General features: G+C 36.4%; 1 protein-coding gene across 2 annotated transcripts; it reads right to left on the reverse strand.

The window, feature by feature from the left end:
* Positions 1-1,088: 1,088 nt before the first annotated feature.
* Positions 1,089-20,353, reverse strand: LOC116173677 (SPARC-related modular calcium-binding protein 1). Of its 2 annotated transcripts, none has more exons than XM_031491318.1 (7): positions 20,114-20,353; positions 7,134-7,860; positions 6,772-6,903; positions 6,531-6,715; positions 1,830-2,059; positions 1,516-1,769; positions 1,089-1,464 (listed from the first exon to the last, which is right to left on the reverse strand). In XM_031491318.1, exons 1-7 carry the CDS (start codon positions 20,186-20,188, stop codon positions 1,394-1,396), a joined length of 1,674 nt encoding a protein of 557 aa, XP_031347178.1. In that variant the 5' UTR covers positions 20,189-20,353; the 3' UTR covers positions 1,089-1,393. The 2 variants fall into 2 exon arrangements, with proteins under 2 accessions (XP_031347178.1, XP_031347179.1); XM_031491319.1 differs by having other exon boundaries at positions 6,772-6,870; positions 20,114-20,352.
* Between the last annotated feature and the right edge of the window lie 3,047 nt (positions 20,354-23,400).

The raw sequence follows: 23,400 nt of genomic DNA on the forward strand, positions 1-23,400 counted from the left end.
GTTTTACCATACCGTTATCTGAATCATGTTGTGTGATGTTCCTCTGTATTATTTGGTTTAACTATATCGGTAATGGAATGCCGCATACAGTTCGATTCACCGCAGTATATGTTGCTCCCTCATCTCGTGGCCGCTGCCGGACGGTGTATAAGCAATACAAGAAAGAGGGGTTCTCTAATTTGATTTTTTGAAATTCAGGTTTCAATTTAGATTCATTTATTAATCGTTACGGCATCTGTGTATTTCTTGTGCAAATTCGGTGCGGTTAATTTTGTTAGTAAAGTTTTCACTTCTTAGTTCTTTGTTCTACCGCTAGATCTCATACAGATTCACTATTTTAGATTTGTTTCTTATACTATTTGCGCACAGATTCGATCGTGACTTGTATGAAAGAAGATTTACGCTGCCATATTTTTTTGTCTTTGTCTTTCAGTGGGCGGGGTTTCAGCTCTGCCAACCCAAACCACTATATACATTTACAAATGTCCATGGTAGAACCCGGATTCGAACCAAAGACGCTTAATGCCGCAGTCTCTTTTGTATGTGTGCGTGTTGCAGTTGTATTTGAAAAAGAAAAGTGGCATTGATTTCCGGTTTAACCGGAAGTGTAACCGAGAATTTCAATCGCCCATCGGATAGATCGTAATCTCGCGTACAGAATTATATTCGACCATTTTTTCGAATCACGCCGAATAAAAGCGATATTGAGGTGACCCTATTATTCGAACACCCTGTATAGACAAGTGTAGTATAGGTAGACCGAAAAATTAATAATTACAATGACTAAAATTTGCGATTATGTACTATCAACGTTTTACTCTATGGTACTACAATCTGTGGTACTACGAAAGAAAAACACATACGTATACAGCAGGAGACGTTACCGAGTGATGTATCCACATGAGTACGACTTCTTCATTATCTTCTTTCGGCAATTGCTTTGGTTTTGTTGCATACGTTTATTTATTTGCGACTTTACACCAATTGGGGGCAGTAATACCTCAAGGTCCATGCTTCCATTAGGTCACTCACAAAACATTTCTAAGCAAAATTGAATGGGGGTATTGAAATGAAAGAAAAGCCTCCAGTAAGTCTAGGTCTTTTTTATTTTTGCGATACTATCTAAACTAATTAAATAAATAATTACATAAGTATTGAAGAGAAGTGTTCACATGCAAACCGGGCAAACCAGCACAGAAAACAATTATAATAAATGTAATAATCATTACGTAACGTTCAGCGTTTGTATAATAAATTAGTACAAACTTAAAGCGCTTGTATAAAATTAAAGTAAAGAGCTACTTTAGATCACATTTTGAGGTCATTTCACATTTGTCTTTCACATTTTTAGTTCACAGCACTAAAGCGTATTCAGTCAACTTCTCACATTGCACTAATCGTCCATTAACATCGTTAATGGATTTTTACCTGTCCGTGTTAGTCCAGGCGAAACTGTTGTTGCAACTGTAACAGAGACAGAAATTAAAAAATCGATTGCGACCAGTTGGGCCTTACCGTTATTGGAAACGTGTCTTTGCGTATTCAGGCAATCTAACCATTCGGTCATGCTGATCAGTCGATCCTTATTGATATCACAGTAACGCGGCAATTTTTTACCGCACCGTTTTAACGTCTTTATTCCCGCCATGACGTCCTTGAAGGTCTTCCACTCGTTCCTGTCCAAGACTTTGTTCTTGTTCTTGTCGAACACGACAAAACTCCACGTTGCGATTTGCTCCTCGCGAGACGCCTTCCATGTTGGGCTGTTTCTGTAAAATTGTAGATAAGTGACGGATTAGGGTTGTCGCCGCCGCCGGTTGCTAACTTACCCGGCGATATTAGTTCCGTTCGTTTCCTTCTGCATCCTTTGATGGAGGTATTCCATAAGGTCTTTTAGGAACGATTTCTTCTTGTCGTCGGGACAGCCCTTCATCGGACGAGTTGGGACAGGTATTTGGTCGCATTTCGGCGTCTGATTCTTCACTGATGTACCAGGTATATTTTTCCCTGTGTCTTCATTGACACACCAACAGTAGCCGGCCGATTTATAACATTGAATCTGCAATATTAGTGCCTATCAAACAAAGCCGATGCCGTGCAATGACAAAAATTGTTTGTTTTATTATAATTTACATCGTAATTTGAGGAAAATGGAATCCCAAAAACCTCATTTATAATTTGGATAAAAGACCTGACAGATAGAGGAGGAGGAGGAAAAAAGTCAGTCTTCCGCTGTTTTGGTTTAGGTGCGTTATTAGATCATTGTACTTGCGCTTAAATAAATTGTTACTACGAACACGTTAAGGTCCAAGGTGCGAAACATTCCGTTGCGCCAGATGTGTAGTGGCAAGTTACGAACAAAACCAGTTTATTAATCACAGTTGTGAACCTAATTTGTATATACAAGAAGTTATTAACATTATAAACAAAACGGCAACCGGTAAAAAAGTTAAAGACAATTAATTCGTACTTTTGTTGGCTGTCAAACCTTAAGTTATAAGGGTAATTTGGACATTTCATACTGCGGAACATTGATAATTTTTCCAATAAATAAACCAAATTAGAACTAAGAAATTGTGAGGAACCTGAGCACGGGTTTGGTCTGGATTCAAACTCGTCAACCATCTTTTGAGATTCGCTTTAAATGAGTAAACCAAGTTTTCATTTGGCGATATAAAAGTTCTATTGTATTGCAAAAAGGCGATCCACCATCCAATTTTCCAACTCGCCAACTGCCTTATTTTCATGTTGAAAAACCCGGATTAAGGGCTGAGATAATACCTACTATGTTTGAATGCTATGTACATATATAAAAAATTTGCAATATCAAACGTTACACTGAATTAAATTTTAACGAGTTAACAAAAGTTAATAAAAGAATCATGACAATGCGCGTCTACATGTGTCACATCAAACGACCACCCTACTCAATGGATTCGACTGGTCATCGACCACCCTCGTTATAGCCCGGACGTGCCCCCGGCGACTACCACTTGTTTCCTACTCTCAGTAGGGAAAAAACTGAGACCTTACTTTTCAAAGCATCCTCGTAGTTAAATTTATCATTAGGATTGCCTTCAGATAGATTTTTCAGGTGGGAAAGTTACATGGAATTGTTCATTTGATGAATTCTAACCTATAACGTTTGCATCATAAATTAATCAGACGATGTATGACTTGCACTTGACAGGACTTAAATGTATAATTCAGGTAACGTATCAATTTTGATTTTAATGGGATATTTAAAACAGTCTACAAGAACAAACACCATAATTATCAACTAGTTCTGCTTGAGTTTGAACATTTTCGCAACGTTAATTTAAAAAAATCATACACTGCCGGCACAAATTGGCGTTTCGACTTGGTTTTTGTCTGAAATTTTCTTATGGAATGAGTGGATTTCTTTGTATCAGTGGAAAATTTGTAGTTTTGGCTACCCAGAGGTTTAGGGGGGTGCCATTTGAATTTTTTTTTTAATTTGACATTTCACAAATTTGACAAAACTTAGCCGCCTGCGCGATTTAGTTTCTCTAAAAAAAATTCGATGATTTTATAATATAGCAAAATTTGCAAAAAAGGAACCAAATTCCTCTGCAAATTGTCTAGACTTAATAATAATAACTGTCAAATTTTGACGAAAAAAGGTTATAACAGCGAAATCGTTACAGTTAGGAGTATAACATTTACATAAAAAATAAGTACTTTTCAAGTACTCTCCAAATCAATAATAAAATATGGAGTGTTCCATTTAGAAAAATGCAAGTTTGATACGCCACTGGAATACAGCACGCTCCTGGCGATCAAAAATTTTAGAAATATGGCGGCGGTAATTTTGCACAATTTTGCTCTAAGACTTTTTTCGGTATCTTTTATGGTAAAGGAATTATGACCCGAGGGTTCTTAGGTGCTATACCCTGTATAGGCAAAACAAAAAATTTAAGTTTTATACAACGAGTTAATAATCTGAGGAGCAACTACAAGTCAACGAGTCAGTATGTAAAATCAACCCATTGGCGTACCGACCGACGTGGAGTTAACAGTTCAACCCTATACATCGTGGTACATCACAGACCGCACCATCTTTGGGTAAGAATTTGGAAAGGACATGACATTTCTAAAAACATAGGTAAAACCCCAAGTGTTATCCTAAATGCAAATTTTGATACTTTTGGAAGCTTAGCTCCCAGACGATACATTTTGGATCTTAAGTAGGAAAAAATGCTTGTTTTGGGCCCTGTTTTCTTGACACCCTGTATATGAAATTCTAAAATTGTGTACAGTGCCACCATGTTCAGAAAAGCCCCGGAAAATCGTGTTGAATTTTAGCGCATTTCCAACTCTGATCTTTGTCATTTTGGAAGGCGCTATTGGCCAGGTTCTCCGTCCGTCCGTCCGTCTGAGACCGCAAATACTTCTACAGTTTTCAGTAGTATATTTGGTTTGTTTTTTTGAATTCAATACCGAGGAAGAAAAATCTTTACGATTAATGTGCGCATGGAAAGCTTTTGGAAAGTACCGATGAATGCATGGAAAATGCGCTAAAGTTACTCGCCTTAGGGCGAAAACCTTTGTCCATTATTAGCGCATTTTCCAACTGATGTTGGAAGACGCTATTATGGCCACTTTATCCGTCCGTCCGTCCGTCTATCCGTCTAAGGCCTTAACTACTCCTACAGTTTTCAAGATATTTAGTTCGTTTGCATTCGGTAGCTAATAACACTGGCACCTCAACAAAAAAAATCTTGACGATTAATTTGCGCAGCCAACTTTCTTATTTATAGAGATATTTTTTTGCAATTTTAAGCACAGAATCTTCTAGTAAAGACAAGCACATCGAATATTGTAAAAATCAGATGTGCGCAATTTCAACTTTCTCATTTATTTTTTTTTATTGTATCCAAAGATTCTTCAAGTAAAGGAAAACATATCGTATATTTTAAACATTAGGTGTCCGTATGCGCAGACTGCGCAATGGTAAGCTTCTTTTATACCAATATTTTATGCCTCAACTCATTTTCCTTTGTACACTTGAATAGTCCTATGAGCTGTTACTTTCTAGCAACAAAAAAGAATGTTTTTAGCCTCTGCCTTACCCTCTGAAATTTTTTTTGGTTTTTGAAATCTTTTGAACAATCGGATTTTACGAACTATTTTTTCTGGCGTTAATATTTGACCTAGAGCAAAACCAATGCCCCAGCAACTTTTACTTCGTTGTTAATTTTTTAATCAGACGTTTCGTCTTTGCTGAACCATCATCAATTTCATTTTGCTAAATTAATAAATTTGACCATTTACGCTTTTTTGACGTTCTAATTTACATTTGCAATAATAATTCCCGTTTTTTAATAACGAGATAACTAACCGCTTTGTGAAAAAGTTGAAATAGCTAAAATGTTCCTCTACGCCCAGGGGGCATAATTCTACAAAATAGTTTTTTTTTCCAATACCTACATTGTTTTATTGAATTTAATCCCTAATTTTTGTGCATTAACAGGTAATTTTAATCCCTAGGGATTAAAAAATGTTAATCCCTCATTTTTGTTTGAACAATTCATGGAAAAATTGATTTAAATCGGTCGGTATTGGAAAAAATAGTATAAGCAACACTGCATTAAACTAGTTTTTGTTCCCTTAAGAATATTAAAGCTCGAGGGAACAAAAACTCTTTTTAATCCCTTGTTACTTAATATACTAATAGTAGTACTTAGTTGTATTAATATAAGTCTCGCTAGGAAAGATTGCCGGTCACAGCACACCTTGTGTCGATTTACAATCTTTGTTTTTATTAAGATGCGAGCGACTTCTGGAATAGGATCGTGCTAATGTTGAACAAAAAGTCTTTTCGTTCAACATTGACACGATACTGTCCCGGAAAACCTTACGAAATTAAGAGATTGTAGATCGGGATCGGACTCGGCAATCTTTCCTGGTGAGAGTTATAGTTAATATATAGAATCATAACCGAGATCATAACCTTCACCTACTCTTCAATGATCTGAATTTTATGGTTTTTTTTTCTGTCATTATATAAAACCGCCACCAGTGACATACTGGAAACGTAGCACAAGTCCTGTCCTGGACGACCTGGACAAGTATATAATTGATTTCTGTGTGCCAAGCAAATAAAAATCTCGAAAACTAAGGCGGTGTAGTATGCAGCCTCAGGCCATTTTTCTGCATAACCACCTGCATCTGCCTTTTATTAATCCGAAACATCAAAGTTGATTCCGGTTTAACTGCGCTTTGCTAACGGTAAGTTGACTTAGAAGAAAAATGTATGGCACATAACCATCGTCCCACGATGCATCAAGTTTTTATTCATATTTCTTTGATTATGTAAGTACTTAACGCACTTAACTTCGTTGATGAACGCAGTGGCCCGTTTTGATTGCACTTTAATTTGTACTTCCTCCGCGCTCGAATTAGTGTTGGGAAGTATAATTAATCGAGAGCTATAAAACCGATAGCCATTCGCATGCAAGAACGAATTGAATCTAATTCAGTGTTAACTAATCAGTTCCTTGTTTTACCTTTTGGTATCGACCATCTGGTGTGCATTCGGGAACGTAGAGCTGGTACAGTTTGGCGGAGTGCTGTTCGTTGAGGGCCGTTTGGCGATCGGAGGTGCAGTCGGTGGCGTCTTCGTCCTTGCGTTCCGCGGACTCGTCGTCGTAATTTTGGCCGCTACCGGTTGGGTGACCGTCTCCGTAAAGGACTACAAAATTGACAATATCAAGTAAAGACATGCAAGTGTGTAGAGCGGTTCAGTACCTCCATGAGGAGGAGACCTCGGCGAGTGGAAAATATTAACACCATCATCTTCGTCCTCGTCCTCCTCGTCAGGATTCGCGCCTTCCTCTCCTCGCACGTCTGCGTTCAACGACAAGAACACACGCAAAGAAACTATTTAAGTTCAAAACAAGTACGGGTACCTATCCTAAGTAACTAAGTTGTTAGCATAAGGCGGCTGCAACTACCACATATTACACGATTATATACTTAAATTAAGTTATTAAAGTTAAATTGTAGGCTAGCGGAAGCAACGCCGGATAAAGCGATTAGTTGATATGTCGTGGGGTGTAGTTTAGTGTTATTGTTTTGTTGGTAAAAAGCTCTGGATTTTCAATACCTACCATCCATGCCGTCTTTCGAGAGGCAATCGGACCACTCCGACAAACTGATGAGTTGATCTTGGTTCACGTCGCAATTTTTGCCAAAATTCTTCGAGCACCGTTTCGGTTTCACAGCCATCTTCACTATCTTGCGTAAATCGCGATATTCGCTTTGGTCAAGCTGCCCGTTGCGATTGATGTCCAGCCGTTTGAATTCCCATTCCACGACGACTTTGTCGACGTCCTGAATGTTTGGAACGGAAGCGCCGTTTTCGTGCAAATACTCGGTGTGGAATACTTTGATGAGGTTGTTATTGAATAGCGCGCGGTCCGCCCTTTTGCATCCACGTTTTGGTTTCTTCGATCGCATCGACGATCTTCGTTTCGTGGTCTTCTTCTTACGTCTGCAGCGCGGTTTCACGTTCGGTGCCCATTTCACTGACGATTGGGGAATCGGTATGCCCTGTGCCGTTACGCACCAGCAATAGCCGATCGAAGGGTAACACTGGGAAGACGCGTAGCTGCCGTCGGGACGACACTGGGGATGTAATGAGTTGTGATTGGCCGCGGCTTGTATACAAGACGTATGTTCTCTACACGAACCCGTATGGGCTAGGGATAGGTTTTTATTGTGACACTGTAATTTTTCGAGATGGCACTGCGTGGGGTACGTGAGTTTGTCCGATCCGCATACCGGTTTGCTGTCTTCTGTTTCTTTGCATAGTCTTTGGGCACATACCGTACCATTCTGTAACAAAAAAAAAGTACAATTAGTTCAAAGACGACAACTTGGGATAGTACCTACAAAAAGTACCCTTTTTTCATTATTATTACTCTTCCTTTCCAAAAATATTTCAATTTGTTACCCACGGCGCAATTCGAGGTAAGGTTCGGAGGCCTCTCAGTTTTGTGTGTGTAATTTGCATTAAAATAGACTTTACGAATAAATGCAAAATATTTGTTTTACCCATTGTTATGACCTGGGTAGTTTGTGAACAGAAGGCTTTAAAAAAGGCTAATGTTCCTTGGATACGTGAAGTAAATTAGGGCCGTTTTTCATTTAGACAATAAGCAGAAAAGATTACTTATTCTACCCTCATTATTCGAACTTGTATAGGGTGTCCCATTTCACAATACTTTTATAGGGTATCTCCGTAATTGTTGGTGATATCAAAAAAGGTATATAGGCATCAAGTGCTCTTTTTGGGTCAACATTAAAATGGCAAACCCGTTTAAGAGATACGGGGTAAACCAAATATCAATTTCAGAATTACCTACTTAAGAGATACAGAAAAATTTAAAAAAAAATACAAGTTTCTTTATAATGAAAATGGGATGGAAAAAATTATCGGACCTAACCTCATTTTTTTTTAATATGCATATTTTATAATCCAAAAAGATAGCATATTAAATTTTCTGGTGAAAAATATAACACAAAAAATTATAAAAACCAATATTGATTAAAAAATTTTTTCTTTTTTTTTAATCAATTAAATCTTTTTTTAATTACGTTCCTGGTATATTATACTTTTGAACAAGAATTTACTATGCTATCGTTTTAGATTAAAATATACAGGGCGTTCCATTTACAAAATGAGATTAGGACCGAACCTTTTTACTCGACTCCGTATACTTATTCGTGTTTTCTCCCTGTTTGTCAACAACGAAATAGGTTAATTTTCGATTTTGTTAAATATCTTGAAAAGACAAGAGGGCTAGATTTGGAAATCAATTCAGGCAGAATTCTACAAAACAATGTTAATTTAACCCTCTTCCTCTATTCTAAGAGATATCAATGGTGAGCATCAAAATATGGACACCCTGTATAATGTAGCGAATATCCCAGACATCGGGGCGCCATCAAGTCGAAACTTTCCGTTAGCTATATAAGCAAATTGAAGCGTGTTTAATGTCAGTTCCAATATCGATGCCGAAGTGATTATTAGTGAAGCTTGCACTCGTATGTGATAAATCTACCTGTGATAAATGTGTGTACAAGACTATTATAAATTTATTAATAATTAATATTACATAAATAAATCACATAATTAAATTTACCTTACAATAGAGTGTAACAATCAAGTATGTTCAAAAAAATTTACTGGTAGAGATGCTACTCAGCAACCACAATACAGAACTTTGTGGGTTTGTCCATTTTGATATCTGAGTATCTTTGAACATGAAAAATGAACAGAAGGCTAAAAAATAATGTTCCTTGGATAGACGAAGTAAATTAGAGCTGTTTTCATTTAGACATTAGGCGGAAAAATCATAAAGATTACTTGTTCTACAGTTAACATATCCGCACGATTTCTCATTTCTCGAACTTGTTCAGGGTGTCCCATTTCGCGACACTTTTATAGGACATCTCCGTAATTGCTAGTGCCATCAAAAAAGTTACATAAGCTTCAAGTACTCTTTTTGGGTCAAACCTAAAATGATAAACTCCCTTAAACGATACAGAAATACAAAAAAATGGGTATTATAAAACTTTCTTTGTGGAATAGTCTGACGTTTTTAGAATAGGTACTATACGGGCTCGGGCCATAAATATGATCGGATCTAACCACATATTTTTAAATGGCACGCCCTGTATATTTTAATCAAAAAAGATTGCCAAAACATAAAAAACAATCAATATTGAGTCAAAAGATTCAAATAAAAAAATCATTTGAACCATGTTTTATTTTTTTAAATCTTTTTTTAATCTTTTGGAATCCATTAAATCCTTTTTGAATATTCGCCCTGGTCTGTTATATTATTGAAGAAAAAATTTAATTTGCTACATGTTTAGATTAAAATATACAGGGCGTTCAATTAAAAAAAATGAGATTAGGTCCGATATCTTTTTTACCCGACTCCGTATACTTATGTTGAAAACTGTTTTCATCTGTTTGTCAACAACGAAGTAGGATAATTTTCGTTTTTGCCAAATATTTTGAGAGAGAGTGGGAAAATGGTATTTGAAATCAATTCAGGCAGAATTCTACAAAACAATGCTAATTTAAACCTCTTTCTCTCTTCTAAGAGATATCAATGGTGAGCATCAAAATATGTATACCCGGTATAATGCTGTAGCGATTACCCCAGACATCGGGGCGCCGGCAGGCGCCATCTAGTGTAAAAAAAAATATTAGTCACCGGTGACAAGGACTGAAAACGGCGCATTCTTTCCTTGAAATATAATACCCCTTCTCGACCCTTTGAGAATATTCCGTGATTTTTTCTAGAAACTTTCCGGTTGTTATATGGGAAAATTGAAGCGTGTTTAATGCCAGTTCCAACATCGATGCCGAAGTGATTATTAGTGCTCGTATATGATTAATTTACATGTTATAAATTTTTGTACAAGACTGTTATAAATTCAGTAACAATTAATTGCAAATAAATAAATCATGTAATTAAATTTACGTTACGTTATTTAAACAATTTAAAAGTAAAATTTTAATCTGTAATAGAAAAAAGAATTTATTATTTTCGCTCATTGTGCAAAACTATGCCTATAAGTTAGAAGTCGGTTCAGTGTAAAAATGATCGATCCGATGTTTAATCTAAATTTAAAGAAATTTTAAAAAACAGAATCTGAACTAAACAGTAAAATTTCCGTTGAAAAAGTTGTGATGTTACAAATCTGGCAGTTTTGAATTGCACAGTTCTTGCTATAAATTTTGTGCACTCATAAATGACGAAAAACTGCTACGCCACTGGATATGTAGTTGGCGGGAATCTAAAAATTCAATTTACTCAAAGGCGCAAAATCCATAAGTATATTATTTGAATACTGTTATGTGATTGATCTCTAAACGCTTATTATGTACAAGGTGGTTCAAATTGGAACTTTTCTTATGGAAACGCGCTTGATTTTAAGAGATCTAGTTGATCTACGGGTCTTGGACTCAATTTTAAAGAGAAAAGCATTGCCACAAACAGAATTCCGCTATCTCTAATCGTTTGGCCGCCAAGGGGCGTTTTTCTAATTTAGTCGATTCCTTTAATGCCCCTAACGTTCTTATTATTACAGATAATTGATTTTGGAAAAATCTTTCTTAGAGAACTTTTAATGTAGAATCCATCACGATAGATAGTTTTTATACAGGGTTCTTGGTTTCTTTGTACGACCCTAAACGACATTTTTCATACGAACCACCGTATATAATATATATTTTGGAGTTTTTGAAAAGGGCGAACCATTTCCTAAATTGTTATGTATCACTTGTTATATTTATTTTAAATATTATTTTGAAATACTGCTGAATATTTTTATTGCAGAGATCTAGGATTATTTAAAACGACAATTTTTGGTTCCGTCTTGACTATTTTTCCTTCTTTTTAATAAATGAAGACCCAAGCACTAATCTCTATTAAGAGGGCAACTTTTATTTGAATTTAGATTTTTTTAATGATTTAATAATAATAATGATAATAAATAATAAACGTGTGGGTTCGGGGATAGAATTGTACCACTCCCGTCCTGGAGATCGTAAAAGGCGATCCCGACTTTAGTACTTACACCAGGACCGAAGTCTTGAACGCATCGAGGTGACCAGAATTTTAAGAAGATAAAAACAATAATGCGAAATCTCGGTCTTTATATGAAATTTACGTTTGACAGAAAAGACTGAGATGTAGTAGGTATTGTCGAAGCATAACCGAAACACATTATACTAAACACGAAAACAATAAGGATGAAAAAAGAAGAGAAATATAAACAACAATGTAAAGAGGAAAAATGAGCTATATTGGACACATACGTACTAAGACGAAAAATATCAATTGACGTAATTGGTCATACATGGGAAAGCGGAAGGAAGAAAAGGACCGAGAAGACGCCGGACGTCCTGGTTGGAAAAACTAAAACGTGGAGCAGAAAAACAGCAATAAAACTCTTCAGAACAACAGCAGAGTAAAATGGATCATGATGATCGCCAATGTTCTTACGCATGAGGCACGCCATGAACTAAATCGACTTTATGTGGGGGGTATCAGACCATCCCAAAATTTTGCAAATATGCTTGACCTTTGTCTGGTACGACCGCAGTCTTTGAATCATCTTATCATTTGTCACCGTTGTGGTTCTCCATAGATTCGTATCGCGATTCAATGTTCCACAAAATAGGATTACGTAAGTGGATGATGCACGGTTTGTCCTCGACGAGCCGACCCAAATTTTGGAAGTGAAAATGCTCACAGCTGCATCGAGTCTCCCAAATCGCAACCCCATGAGAACAAAAACTCGGAACTGCAGATGATAATTAAACGTGCACGGTGAGCTAGGAAACAAAAAAAAGTCGCCTGGGAACCGCAAAACGTTTGAGGTCTTCGTCTTCATTCGAGAAAGAAATTCTATGCAAATGCATCTTCGCGGAATTTGCATAAAGATAAAGAAGCAACCGCAAGGATGACAGCAGCCCTAAAAGAATGTAAGTTTCGAAAGATCCAATTCAAGATAAACAGGTCGAGTCAGCTATTTTTTGTTATTGGCCGAGAATGCCTTCCTAAGTGATTTATATCGAGGGAAAAATAAAAGTTAACTTGGTACCAAGCTGTGAAATTGATCTTTGTTGTAATCCCGCCGCAGAAATCCGATTTCAATATTACAAAATATTATCGATTAGGAAGTGCGTCGCTCACGGCGTGTAAGTAAGTTTTAGTAAAACGCATCCCGGCTCGACCAGGTGTTCGACTCTTGGGACAGCATTCCTAAAGCCTATTGTGGAACAGGTGTGTAACTAAACTCCATTGTGTTTCACACCTGTGAATGTCATATCTTTACCTGCTAGCGTATAAGCGTGTGAGCCAAACCAAAACCGTGTAATTGTATTATTAATAACACCATTATTATTATTATTAAACCCGTTTAAGATCACAAATCGCCTAACGGGAACTGCAATTACACCGATTATGCAAAAAATCCCGACAAACCCGTAATTACCCGGAGAAAATAGAACGCTCGTAAAGCGTGAATTATTGTATTTTGTTCGGATAATATTTATCTATCCGGAATACAATGAGCAATTATAATTAATTAAACGTTATAAATAACTTTATCAGTCTGCAGAAAACATTCCAAGGCAATTTAACAACACCTTGTTAGGAGCGCGCGTCTTTTGCGCTTTTATGGGCTAAAAATATCATCGATCGTGGCTTTCCAAGACATTTTCCAGGTAGTCGCGTCTCTTTAATCTGCATTTTAAAAACTTGTTTCCACCTCGCTAATATGACAGGACAACTCACTTTTATCTAATCCGCAAACGAATGCCGAAAGTGTCCCATTTAGTACAGACATAGGCACAAGCCGGTCTTCTCGATTATGAACAAAATTTTAAATGGTTTATGACTCAATTCTTCAAATTGAGGATTGACAGACTTCTTCAGGGGACAAAGTGTCAAGGATGGGATAAAGTAATAATGCCCATTGCCCATTGAGTGAAACGTGTTGGGGCTAATTCTAAAATTTTAAATTGTCTGAAACTCATTTTGCACTTTCCACAAGGCTTATGTCATCTCGTAAATCAACACGTTTTGTCAATTTCCAATTGTTCGCAACGAAACGTTGAACCATTAACGTGTTCCTGCCATGTGTTTTAATATAGTCCTGGAAGCAAACAATCATCATACACCAAACGGCTAAAAATACAAAGTGCCGAAATGCCCGTGTGAATTTGCAACAACAAACCATATGTTTCCACAAATATTAACATATTCTTGTCAAAGAGAATTTCAATTATTTTAGGCAATTAGGTAGGTAGATATCAAAGCAGTTAGATCCAGAAATCTTGGGCGTGCAGCAGTGGCGGCATGTCAGGTGAGACAACTGGAGGCTGAGCTTCACTGCCAAAATTACATCCTTTGAATTTATTTCAAGTAATGCAATTAAGTACCACAATTTATTGCGTTATATTTGTACATTAATGAATAGGTTGCCTATTTAAAACAAATACAAAATTTAACAGTTCATTAAGTCCTATTCTAGGGAAGCGCAGAGGGGTCAATGAGATTTCTATCAACTACCTATTCGTTAGACTATACCCGCCAATATGGAACATTCTACAGCTATACCATCCATAAGTACTGTCATGCAAATCATGGATAGTACCATCGAAGACGGCTCGGTAAAAACAAGACAATAGGATTTGTGCACCACTGTGTCCTTCCAATGAAAGATACCTTTTTGGCCAATGACGCTGCTCAGATTATAAATTACTTCCGATCTTGTAATCGTGCCGATTAAGTGTATATGTTATTATGGAACAACCCCTAGACAATACAATGTCCTGCCTTTTGCTTAGGACTATTTGGTACCAATAATCGTGTTACAAATGAAAATGACCAATCGAGATGGATCGCCGTGAAAGAGGAAACATTAAAATTTAATATCCAAGTATTGTGATATTTTTTTGTGGGGACACCTATTTATTGAAATGTAGTGTAGGTCATATTAAGGAAAAGCCAAACGGGGTGTCGAAATCGGGATCGAAATGGTACCAAATAAATGAAACAAATATAGCAAACGAGCTCCTGGGTATGACTTGGCATTACGTATTATATGGCAAAAGCTATGCTCATTTTGAATGTCATGCAATTCGGTGCATAAGGGCCTTCCTTATTTTTTTTTTGCCAATTTGGCCAATTCACGAACTCTGATCTACAACTTTGATAAAGAATCCACCCACAAAATTGCATCGTAATCGGTCCATTCGTTTTTGAGATATCGTGCTAACGGACGGACAGACGCCGCAAAATTATAAAGTCACTAGAAGCTCGTTAATAATAAATTTAAACGAAACGAGTTGCAGATATAGCGCAAGTGCATGGTTGGGTTATAAGAGCTACATTTATCGATGTTTACTTTCTTGGTAGATTAGAAAGGGGGCTTTTTACACATGAACACTTAAAGGCCGCCTGGCATACATTCAAAATCTACGCTATATAACGCCCTTAGAGAAGTTCTTCGAAATAATGCTTTTCCCTCGCCGACCGGTAGATGTGTCTCGTTTCGTTTAGACGTTCTTTCTGTACTTTGAGAATACCCCTCTCTGTCACTCCGTTTTGCGGATATTTAGCTTTGAGATCACCAATATCTCGTCCTGACGTTCAACTTGCCATTTATGAGTACCTTCTTCCGACACTTTCTTTTCAAGATATTCGCTTCGACTTCACCAATAGATGTGTCTCGTCCAGACAATTAATTTTGCCTTTGTGCGTACTTGCAAGATATTCGCTCGTAAAGTTTTGTAATCACCAATAGATATATTTCTTCCAAACGTCCCAATTGCCCTTTGTGGGTACCATTCTCCGACAATCTGTACTTGAGATTTTCTTTCGCTTTAGTTATAAATCTGTCATTATAATTATTTTTGTTCAATTTTTGTTAATTTTTCTATATGTCTGCGCGGCTTTTAATGAACAATCTTTAAGTTTGTCCTGTATTTAGGCTAGATAGTCTGTTTGGACAATAAATTATTATTATTATTATAATTATTATTATTATATAAAGAATTAATATCCGTTCACGATAAGGCATCGAGGAGGACTATTGTTAATAGAAATTACTTCCTTTCGTTGATACCTTTCATTAGAATACCCTGAAGGATAAAACCAGGTCCCCCCACTCCCTCTTTTGATAAGGAATCAGAAGGAAGGACGGTAGTTGGTAGAAACCAGTTCGTTTTGTTGAGACCTTTGATTAGAATACCATGAAAGATAACGCCCTCCCTCCTCCCCCCGGCCACCTACTGATCTCGAAAACGAGTCGCGCAGAAAAGTTACAGTTTGTACAAACCAATTCATTTGTGGTGAGACCTTTCATTAGAATTAGAATAAAGGGTAGAACGTGTGTTCACTCACCCCTATTTTCAAAAATTCTACATGGCACCACTAAAGGCATGCATATGCAAAATCTGAGACCAGTTGGTTGTCGCATGTAAAAATTATCCATGTCTTACTTTCAAAAACAGCATCTCATGAAATAATTCATGGCCCCCTGCCCTTGAGAGAGCGAAATTTGATGCCGGTCTGGCGTATTGTAAAAAATTTCAGGACTAGGGCCATTCCCAAAGTAGGTCCGGACGGGAGGACTAAACGCAAACAATGGCACATTTTTTAAATTTTTAAAAAATCCGCTAAAAATTCATATAACACACTTTAAAAAAAGGGTTTACATCCTAATATATCTAACATGCCCCACAAGATCTGGATTGTTCTGAAGCAGAAAAATATTATACTGATTATTACGCTGACAATTGGTACATTGGCAGAACGTTAGCAGTGTAACAGAAAAGTACTAAAAGACATTTTTGAAAAGTGCCCTAAATGATTTTGTGTGGCCAAAACCAAACGATATCGATGATATTGACGTTAAACTATTTTTTGGACTCATAGAGGAGATCTCGGAGGAGATATCCTTTTACCATCGAGGAAAACGACAGAACTCACATTGTTACCGCTTATAAAAGGTTGAAGCGTGAAAAAAATGCTTGAGAAAATGTCAATTGCAGTAATTTTCTGGCGATTATAACAATTGTTAGCGATTAGGATTTTATTGTACACAGATCTAAGGTGTGGTTAACCCCTCGTTTATTAACGAGCTCCTAGCGAGTCTCTGTCTGTCTGTCCGTCTATCCGTTAGCACGATATCTCGAAATCGAATGGACCGATTACGATGAAACTTTGCAATTGGATTCTGTATCAAATTTGTAGATGGGAATTGGCAATGTAGGGCAAAAAAGTAATGAAGGACCTTAGTCCTAGTTATGAATCGAATTGCATGAAATTCAAAATGAGCGTAGCCTTAACCGTATAATACGCAATGCCAAGGTATAGCCATACCGAGGAGCTCGTTTGCTATATTTGTTTAATTTATTTACTTTCTATTTGGATTTTTTTTTTTTGAAAATTTGTGTGACTGTTATCGTACCTAATTAATGTGCGGAATTTCAGCTTGCTAGCATTTCTAGAATGTAACATAACACGGGGGTCCTAGATAATAATGTAAATCCCTATGGGCGAAACTGAAAAAAAGGGGATCCGGGGGTCATCTCGCGGCAAATAACAAGTATAAATTGGCACAACTCTTGTGCAGATAAAGGGCATTTTTTAAATAGCTTAGAAAAGGTAAGACCGCACTAGGCGGAACTGCACTGCAAAGGAGCGACGCGACGTTACGATACATTTATATGGGTGTCGCATTTTAACTGCAGTGGACGGACGGACAAAAATTAAAAGTTATAAAAAGTATCTGGTGATCTTAACTAACAGTTATCATGAACATAGATCGCGACATAGATGAACGAGTGGACAAAAGGACGGACAACCATACAAAACTATAAAAAATCTGAGGATAAGTAGGTACAGGGTGTCCCATTTTCAAAAAAGTAATATAGGATGTTATGTGCTCTTTTTGCGTCAAACTTAAAACGAAATTTTCACTAGCTTAAGATATACAGGAGGAAATTTTAAAAAACGACCCTATATTTTATTAGTTGAAAGATGTAGGTCTATAAAAATATTGATGACAAAAGTTTCTTTACAATGATTCTTGAATAATCTGCCGTTTTCAAAATAAATATACGGGGTCAGGTAAAAAAGTTATCGGACCTAACCTCATTTTTTTAGTGGAACATCCTGTATCTTTTGTTCCAGATAGCATTTATCTTCTTTTTCTCAAAATATAACACGAAGGAATTAAAAAAAAATTCAGTAATGTTTTAAAAAGACTCGAAAGATTTTTCAAAAATTAAAAAAATTCAAAATTCTTTTGTATTTTTTTAAATCATTTGAACCTTAAAGTTTTTTAAATTCTTGTTTTAAACTTTTTGAATTTTTTTGAATCACTTGTTGGTTTTTTAATATCATCCCTAGTGTGTTATATTTTTAAAAAAGCAATCTTTTTAGATTAAAATATACAGCGTTCTATTTAAAAAATGAGGTTAGGTTCGGTAACTTTTTTAGCTAAGATCGTATGCTTATTTTATTATTCTTCTGCAAGTACTTTTGTAATAAAACATTTTGCAATTTCTCTTTTAACTTTTCTCTCATATTTCTTTTGACCTAAAAAGAGTACATAGGCGCCCATATTTAAAACACTTTTTTGATGGCACTAAAAATTAAGGAACCCTGTAAAAGTGTCGAAAATGTACATTGTTATTTATTTTTCCTCGCTGGTCTACACCATATAATTTTCTAATTTCTTGCTAATTCGCTTCGGCGGCGGTACATATACTAATACACTATGCCCAAGATAAGGATGTCTATCATGGGGATCTCCGAAACCATACGACGATATGGTCAAATTAGAGAAAAGATTAAATATTTATTATCATGCTTTAAACAAAACTCGAAAATTCCGATTACCTCCGAAGATATGTCGATTTCGTTTTTATTTTTATCCATTTTTCAGGAAATTTGCCCGAGAGGTGTTCTCGCACGATGAGGGCGTTGTGCGCGGGTGCACCATCCTGTTAAAACTAACAGTTTCCGACTTTTGTTTTTTTGTGTGTCGTATATCATTAATAATAAAAAATGCTACTTAGTACAGTGTGTACTTTTTTACGGACCATATAGAAATATAAAGTTGATGATTTCTCTGACATGAAACGTTAGATTGAAAATCTCTCAACGTTGTCTTGTAGAGCTCAATAAGTGGAAATTTTTTATTTTGTCGTTCTGTTCAAATAACAGAAAAAATGAAGAAAAAATAAAAAGCAAATCGGCAAATTTCGGTTTTTCTGGCATACCTTCGGAAATAATGGGAATTTTCTGGTTTTCTTTAAAGCATGATACTAACTCATTAATTGCACATTTTCTCATTCGACCATCCTCGTATCCTTTATTTCAAGATCGCCCCGAGAGTAACTTCTGCCGAAATTTGAACCGCAACGAAAATGCAATTTATATTTCGAGCTATAATGTTAAGAACTTAACACTCTATGCCCTTTTTTATATTTATTGGATTTAAACATAATATGTATTTATTAAATATATTTAATACCCGGGTGCCTGTTTAAGGAGTGCCCCACCCCTTGACATTTAGCATTAATTTTTTTGGATATGTATGATTTTTCCGGGATAAAGGACAAATCATTTTTTGTCCATTTACCCCTCGATTTACCCGGAAGGGAAAAGTAACTGTCGTCTATTTAGACCTCGATTTAGACTCTTTCTGTCCGCCTGGGTATATTAACTTCGTGCCCTAAAGAGCATTCAAAATGTGAGCAAAATCTTAATATTTGGACCATATTGGTAGTACGTATATTTCATTTTTTTTAATATTTCATTGTAGCAGTATAGGAGGTAGCAACAATGCTTTAAAATTTTTCAAAAGAGGAAAGAGTTTAAAATCAAAATCAAAAATAAATATTTTATATCTGTTACTGTAACGTAATAGCTTCATTCTTTACTTCTTGCTACTACCTATTAAAGAGAGAAATCACGACCTTATGGACGTGAAGTACAGACACGAATAGTAGGTCAAATTTTAAATGTCGAGAATCAATGATGCGTTGAAATGGCCCTTTGTGCTTTACTTCGACCAATAAACACGCCGATTTAACTTTCTAGCATCACTTTTTTTGTATAAATAACGAAATGGAAAGTTAATTTTACTGACTTTTCCCACCGCGAATTTATTAATTGAAGCGTGTATTTAATAAATGTACAATTAAATAGTCACGTGCTTCGTCCATGGCCTTAATGAAGTAAGCAGGGCTAGACTTATTTGAACGGTCAGGTAACAGGGACGGTGGAATTATTACTTTCATTGGTAACAATCGAATATTTCTCCGGACGGTGGTCCGTCTCGTGCTTATTTAAGCCGTAAATTACAGTGTAGGTGACAGTTTAGCACGTCTGTAATGCAGATTAAATAGCTTAAGGCTAACAATTCTCGTTTCTGAGAGAAGAGCTGAGTAATAAGCCGGACGGATTTTAATTAGGAAGTGTTGGCGATAATTGCGGGGGCAAATATGAAATAGGGATTAAAGAAAAATTTGTACGGTTCATACCTGATGGCCATTGACGGTTCCAAATTTCACCAAAATAAAGACACATAAGGGAAAGAGCCACATAGTTTCTTCCATGAAGATATCGCGGAAGGATATCTTCGTCACCTCAAGTTTTAAATAATAACATCTCGCGCGTAAACGATGAGGAAAAACTCTATTAACGTAGAAACGGACGAGCAAAGAACCATCAACTCTTAACTGCAGAATCGAGTTGGGCACTGAGAAGAGTGGACCTCTCGGGACCGAGGCCGAGTGTCGCAGTTCCCCCAATCCTGATAAATGACGGCGGGTCGAGGGTCAGAGATCTGATTAACTGTTATGTACTCATTCTACTTTTTCATGTACGCTATTGATGTATGCAAAAAAATTGTATAAAATCTAAACTAATTAATTTTAGCGCCGTTTTTATTTGTACATAATAACGTTGTTGTGCTTCCTTAATGCAATCAAGATAAGCGCTAACGAAGCGTGTATTTATACTAATTAATAACGTCACCGTACCACAAGCGAATTTTCAGCTTTCCGTCATTTCCGGGACGTTTTTCCAGTGATTATGTGATTTCCTGTACCGATACAACTGCTCACAAAATGCATGCGATTTCAGTCCATCGTGTGTTTGTCACTATGAACTTCTACGACCCCTCCATAATTACTTAATTGTCAGAGGACGCAGATTTTTAAAGTATTCACAATTTAGAATCTTTGAAGTCTCGATCCTTAAAATCGTCGAACAAAATCTGTTAGGAATCCACTTGAAATCTACTTTGAACCTTTCAAGCTTTTACTAAGTGTCGGACGAACATATCTAGTCCCCATACGCCGATATTTTATTATACGTATCAATAAAAAAAATTAAAAACGATATCACGTACCATAATCACCTATAAGAAATTGTTAAGAGCTCCAGAAATTAATATACTAGGAGGGAACGAGATAGTAGAAACAGTCGGAGCGGAACTGGGAAATGACTCCCTTTGTTTCCCCAAAAAGTAGACCAGAAATCTAAAAATCGCGAGTTCATATTTGTAATAATAAATACTGTACAGTGAACGAAAACATTTTTAGGTGACCTAAGCTCAGATTAACTGAGTTGAATTTTTAAAAAATCCTCAACAAATATTTAAACAAGTAAAAAGGTTTTCGCCCTAAGGCGAGTAACTTCAGCGCATTTTCCTGATTGATCAATACTTCCCCAAAGGCCATACATATGTGCGCTATGTTTTTCATTACTAGAGGCATATATGGTTAAAAAGAGTCTTCATAAATAAGGACGTTAACACTTACTGCGCAGTTGTTATTGCGCGTTCTGCGCATGCGCTTATTAATCTGATATTTACAATATGAAATACGTTTGCTTTTACTATAAGCATCTTTGGTTAAAATGACAAAGAAATATCTCCATAAATAAGAAGTCTGCGCACATCTGATTTTTACTATATGCGATATATTTGCCTTTACTACCAGCATCTGTGATTAAAATTTCAACAAAATATATTAATAAATAAAAAAGTTAACATTGCGTAGCCTGCGCATGCGCAGTTCAATCGTCAAGTTTTTCCTTGACTCAGGTGCCAGAGCGATACGCTACCAAATGCAAAAAGAACGAACTAAATATCTTGAAAACTGTAGGAGTAGTTAAGGCCTCGGACAGACGGACGGACAGAGAAAGTGGCTGCAATAGCGCACCCAACTTCGTTGGAAAATGCGCTAAAAAGGAGTTTCATAAAAAAATAAGTTTGAACACTTCTGAAACTGAATCCTGCATAAACTGTTTGATGTTTGAACACGGTTGTGTGCAATAGTACACCGCCCACAATACAACTATCCAGCTAACTGAAACAAATCGGATATTGAAACTTACTTACATTTTTTTCTCTTTTAATAATTTTGCCCAAAATCGTCCTGAAACCTTCATTTTCATGCCTACTTTCTGTCAGGAAATTTTAGTTTCCATGACAGAGGCAGAGCAGACTACGTTTCCTGCCGCTTGTCACTTTACTGGCCGCACTTGTCACTTTACTGGCCGTACTTGTCACTTTACCGGCCGCACCTGTCACTTTACCGGCCGCATCTGTGACATTGCTAAACGTCTATAATGACTCCTGTCATCACTGACAGATTGACATTAATCAAAAGTTCTATATTAAAAATTTATAATAAAATATGGTTTTGGGTAAAATTTAATACAAAACTCGTCAGTAAAATGACATTACTTGACTCTGAAATTAAAGTACGTGGCCCCTTCTCGCCAGTATTGTGTCATTTTCCGGACTTTTACGTAAATAACTATTAATAATCTGACCGTACAAAGGTTTGCGACACAAAGCGCACTTTAACTTTATACACAAACGCTGACAGCTTCTTAACTTTTCTTTCAAGCACAAAACTTGTTGACAAACAACATTAACTTAATCAATAAAACAACGGACTGCCGATGGTTGTTCAGACGGTACAAACTTTTAACTTTTAACAATAAGAGAACCTTAGGTTCTCACTGCTCGCTTTTTCAAACTGGACCGACTGTTTTCATAAAACCGACAAACCGCTTAACAACAAGTTTAGTTTAGTTTACTTCTGCATAAAATTATTATAATCATGACAACTTACGTCTTCAACTACTCAAATCGGGCGGACAACTTGTATAAAATAAAAAGTGTAAAGAAACGTACACGCTTTCCAACTGTCGCGAACCAGTAAGCCTCGTTTTTACGTTCATACCAATAATTAAAGGAAACACTACTTCCACAAGAAAACACCGCCAATCATAAGTAGACTTGATAAATGCCAGCTTCAAAAGAACTTACGCCAAACTAACGTGCGCATAGTAGCATCTTCATCTCCGTTATCTTTTCTAACAGCGATAAGAACACGTGTGCTAATTAAATTTTGTCCGATAATAAAACTTCTTACCGCAAACGACCAAATGCATTTACATTAAAGCATTTAACGAAATTGAATTAATTACAATAGTGACAAACAAGATTTAAACATGAAAATATTACGCAAGTACAAACAATTCTAAAAGGAAAAATATTACTGAGGCTCAAATTCAAGTAAAAAAAACCAACTGTGTGCTTATTCGTAAATAAATTCCCCCACCCCCACCCCCCACCCCGATTTACACTTATGTTAAAATACTCTCATATGTTTTGTGTGTTTAGACCGAAACGCCTACATGACGTTGTTTACCCAACAATATATTAATTTAGATCTAGTTCTTTGAAACAAACACCTAAGATATTTGATTTGTTTGACTATCATGATAAATGATCTTTTCCGTTTAGACC

The sequence above is a fragment of the Photinus pyralis genome, unplaced genomic scaffold, assembly GCF_008802855.1.
Source record: "Photinus pyralis isolate 1611_PpyrPB1 unplaced genomic scaffold, Ppyr1.3 Ppyr1.4_LG6, whole genome shotgun sequence".
NCBI classification, from domain to species: domain Eukaryota; kingdom Metazoa; phylum Arthropoda; class Insecta; order Coleoptera; family Lampyridae; genus Photinus; species Photinus pyralis.

What these genes read in the sequence shown, in the direction of transcription:
- LOC116173677 (XM_031491318.1), bottom strand. Translation starts at nt 20,188, where the DNA reads ATGGAAGAAACTATGTGGCTCTTTCCCTTATGTGTCTTTATTTTGGTG. An exon ending in GAACCGTCAATGGCCATCAG is followed by an intron (nt 7,861 to 20,113) that starts GTATGAACCGTA and finishes TTTTTGTTACAG; the next exon opens with AATGGTACGGTATGTGCCCA. An exon ending in CTCGAAAGACGGCATGGATG is followed by an intron (nt 6,904 to 7,133) that starts GTAGGTATTGAA and finishes GAACTTAAATAG; the next exon opens with TTTCTTTGCGTGTGTTCTTG.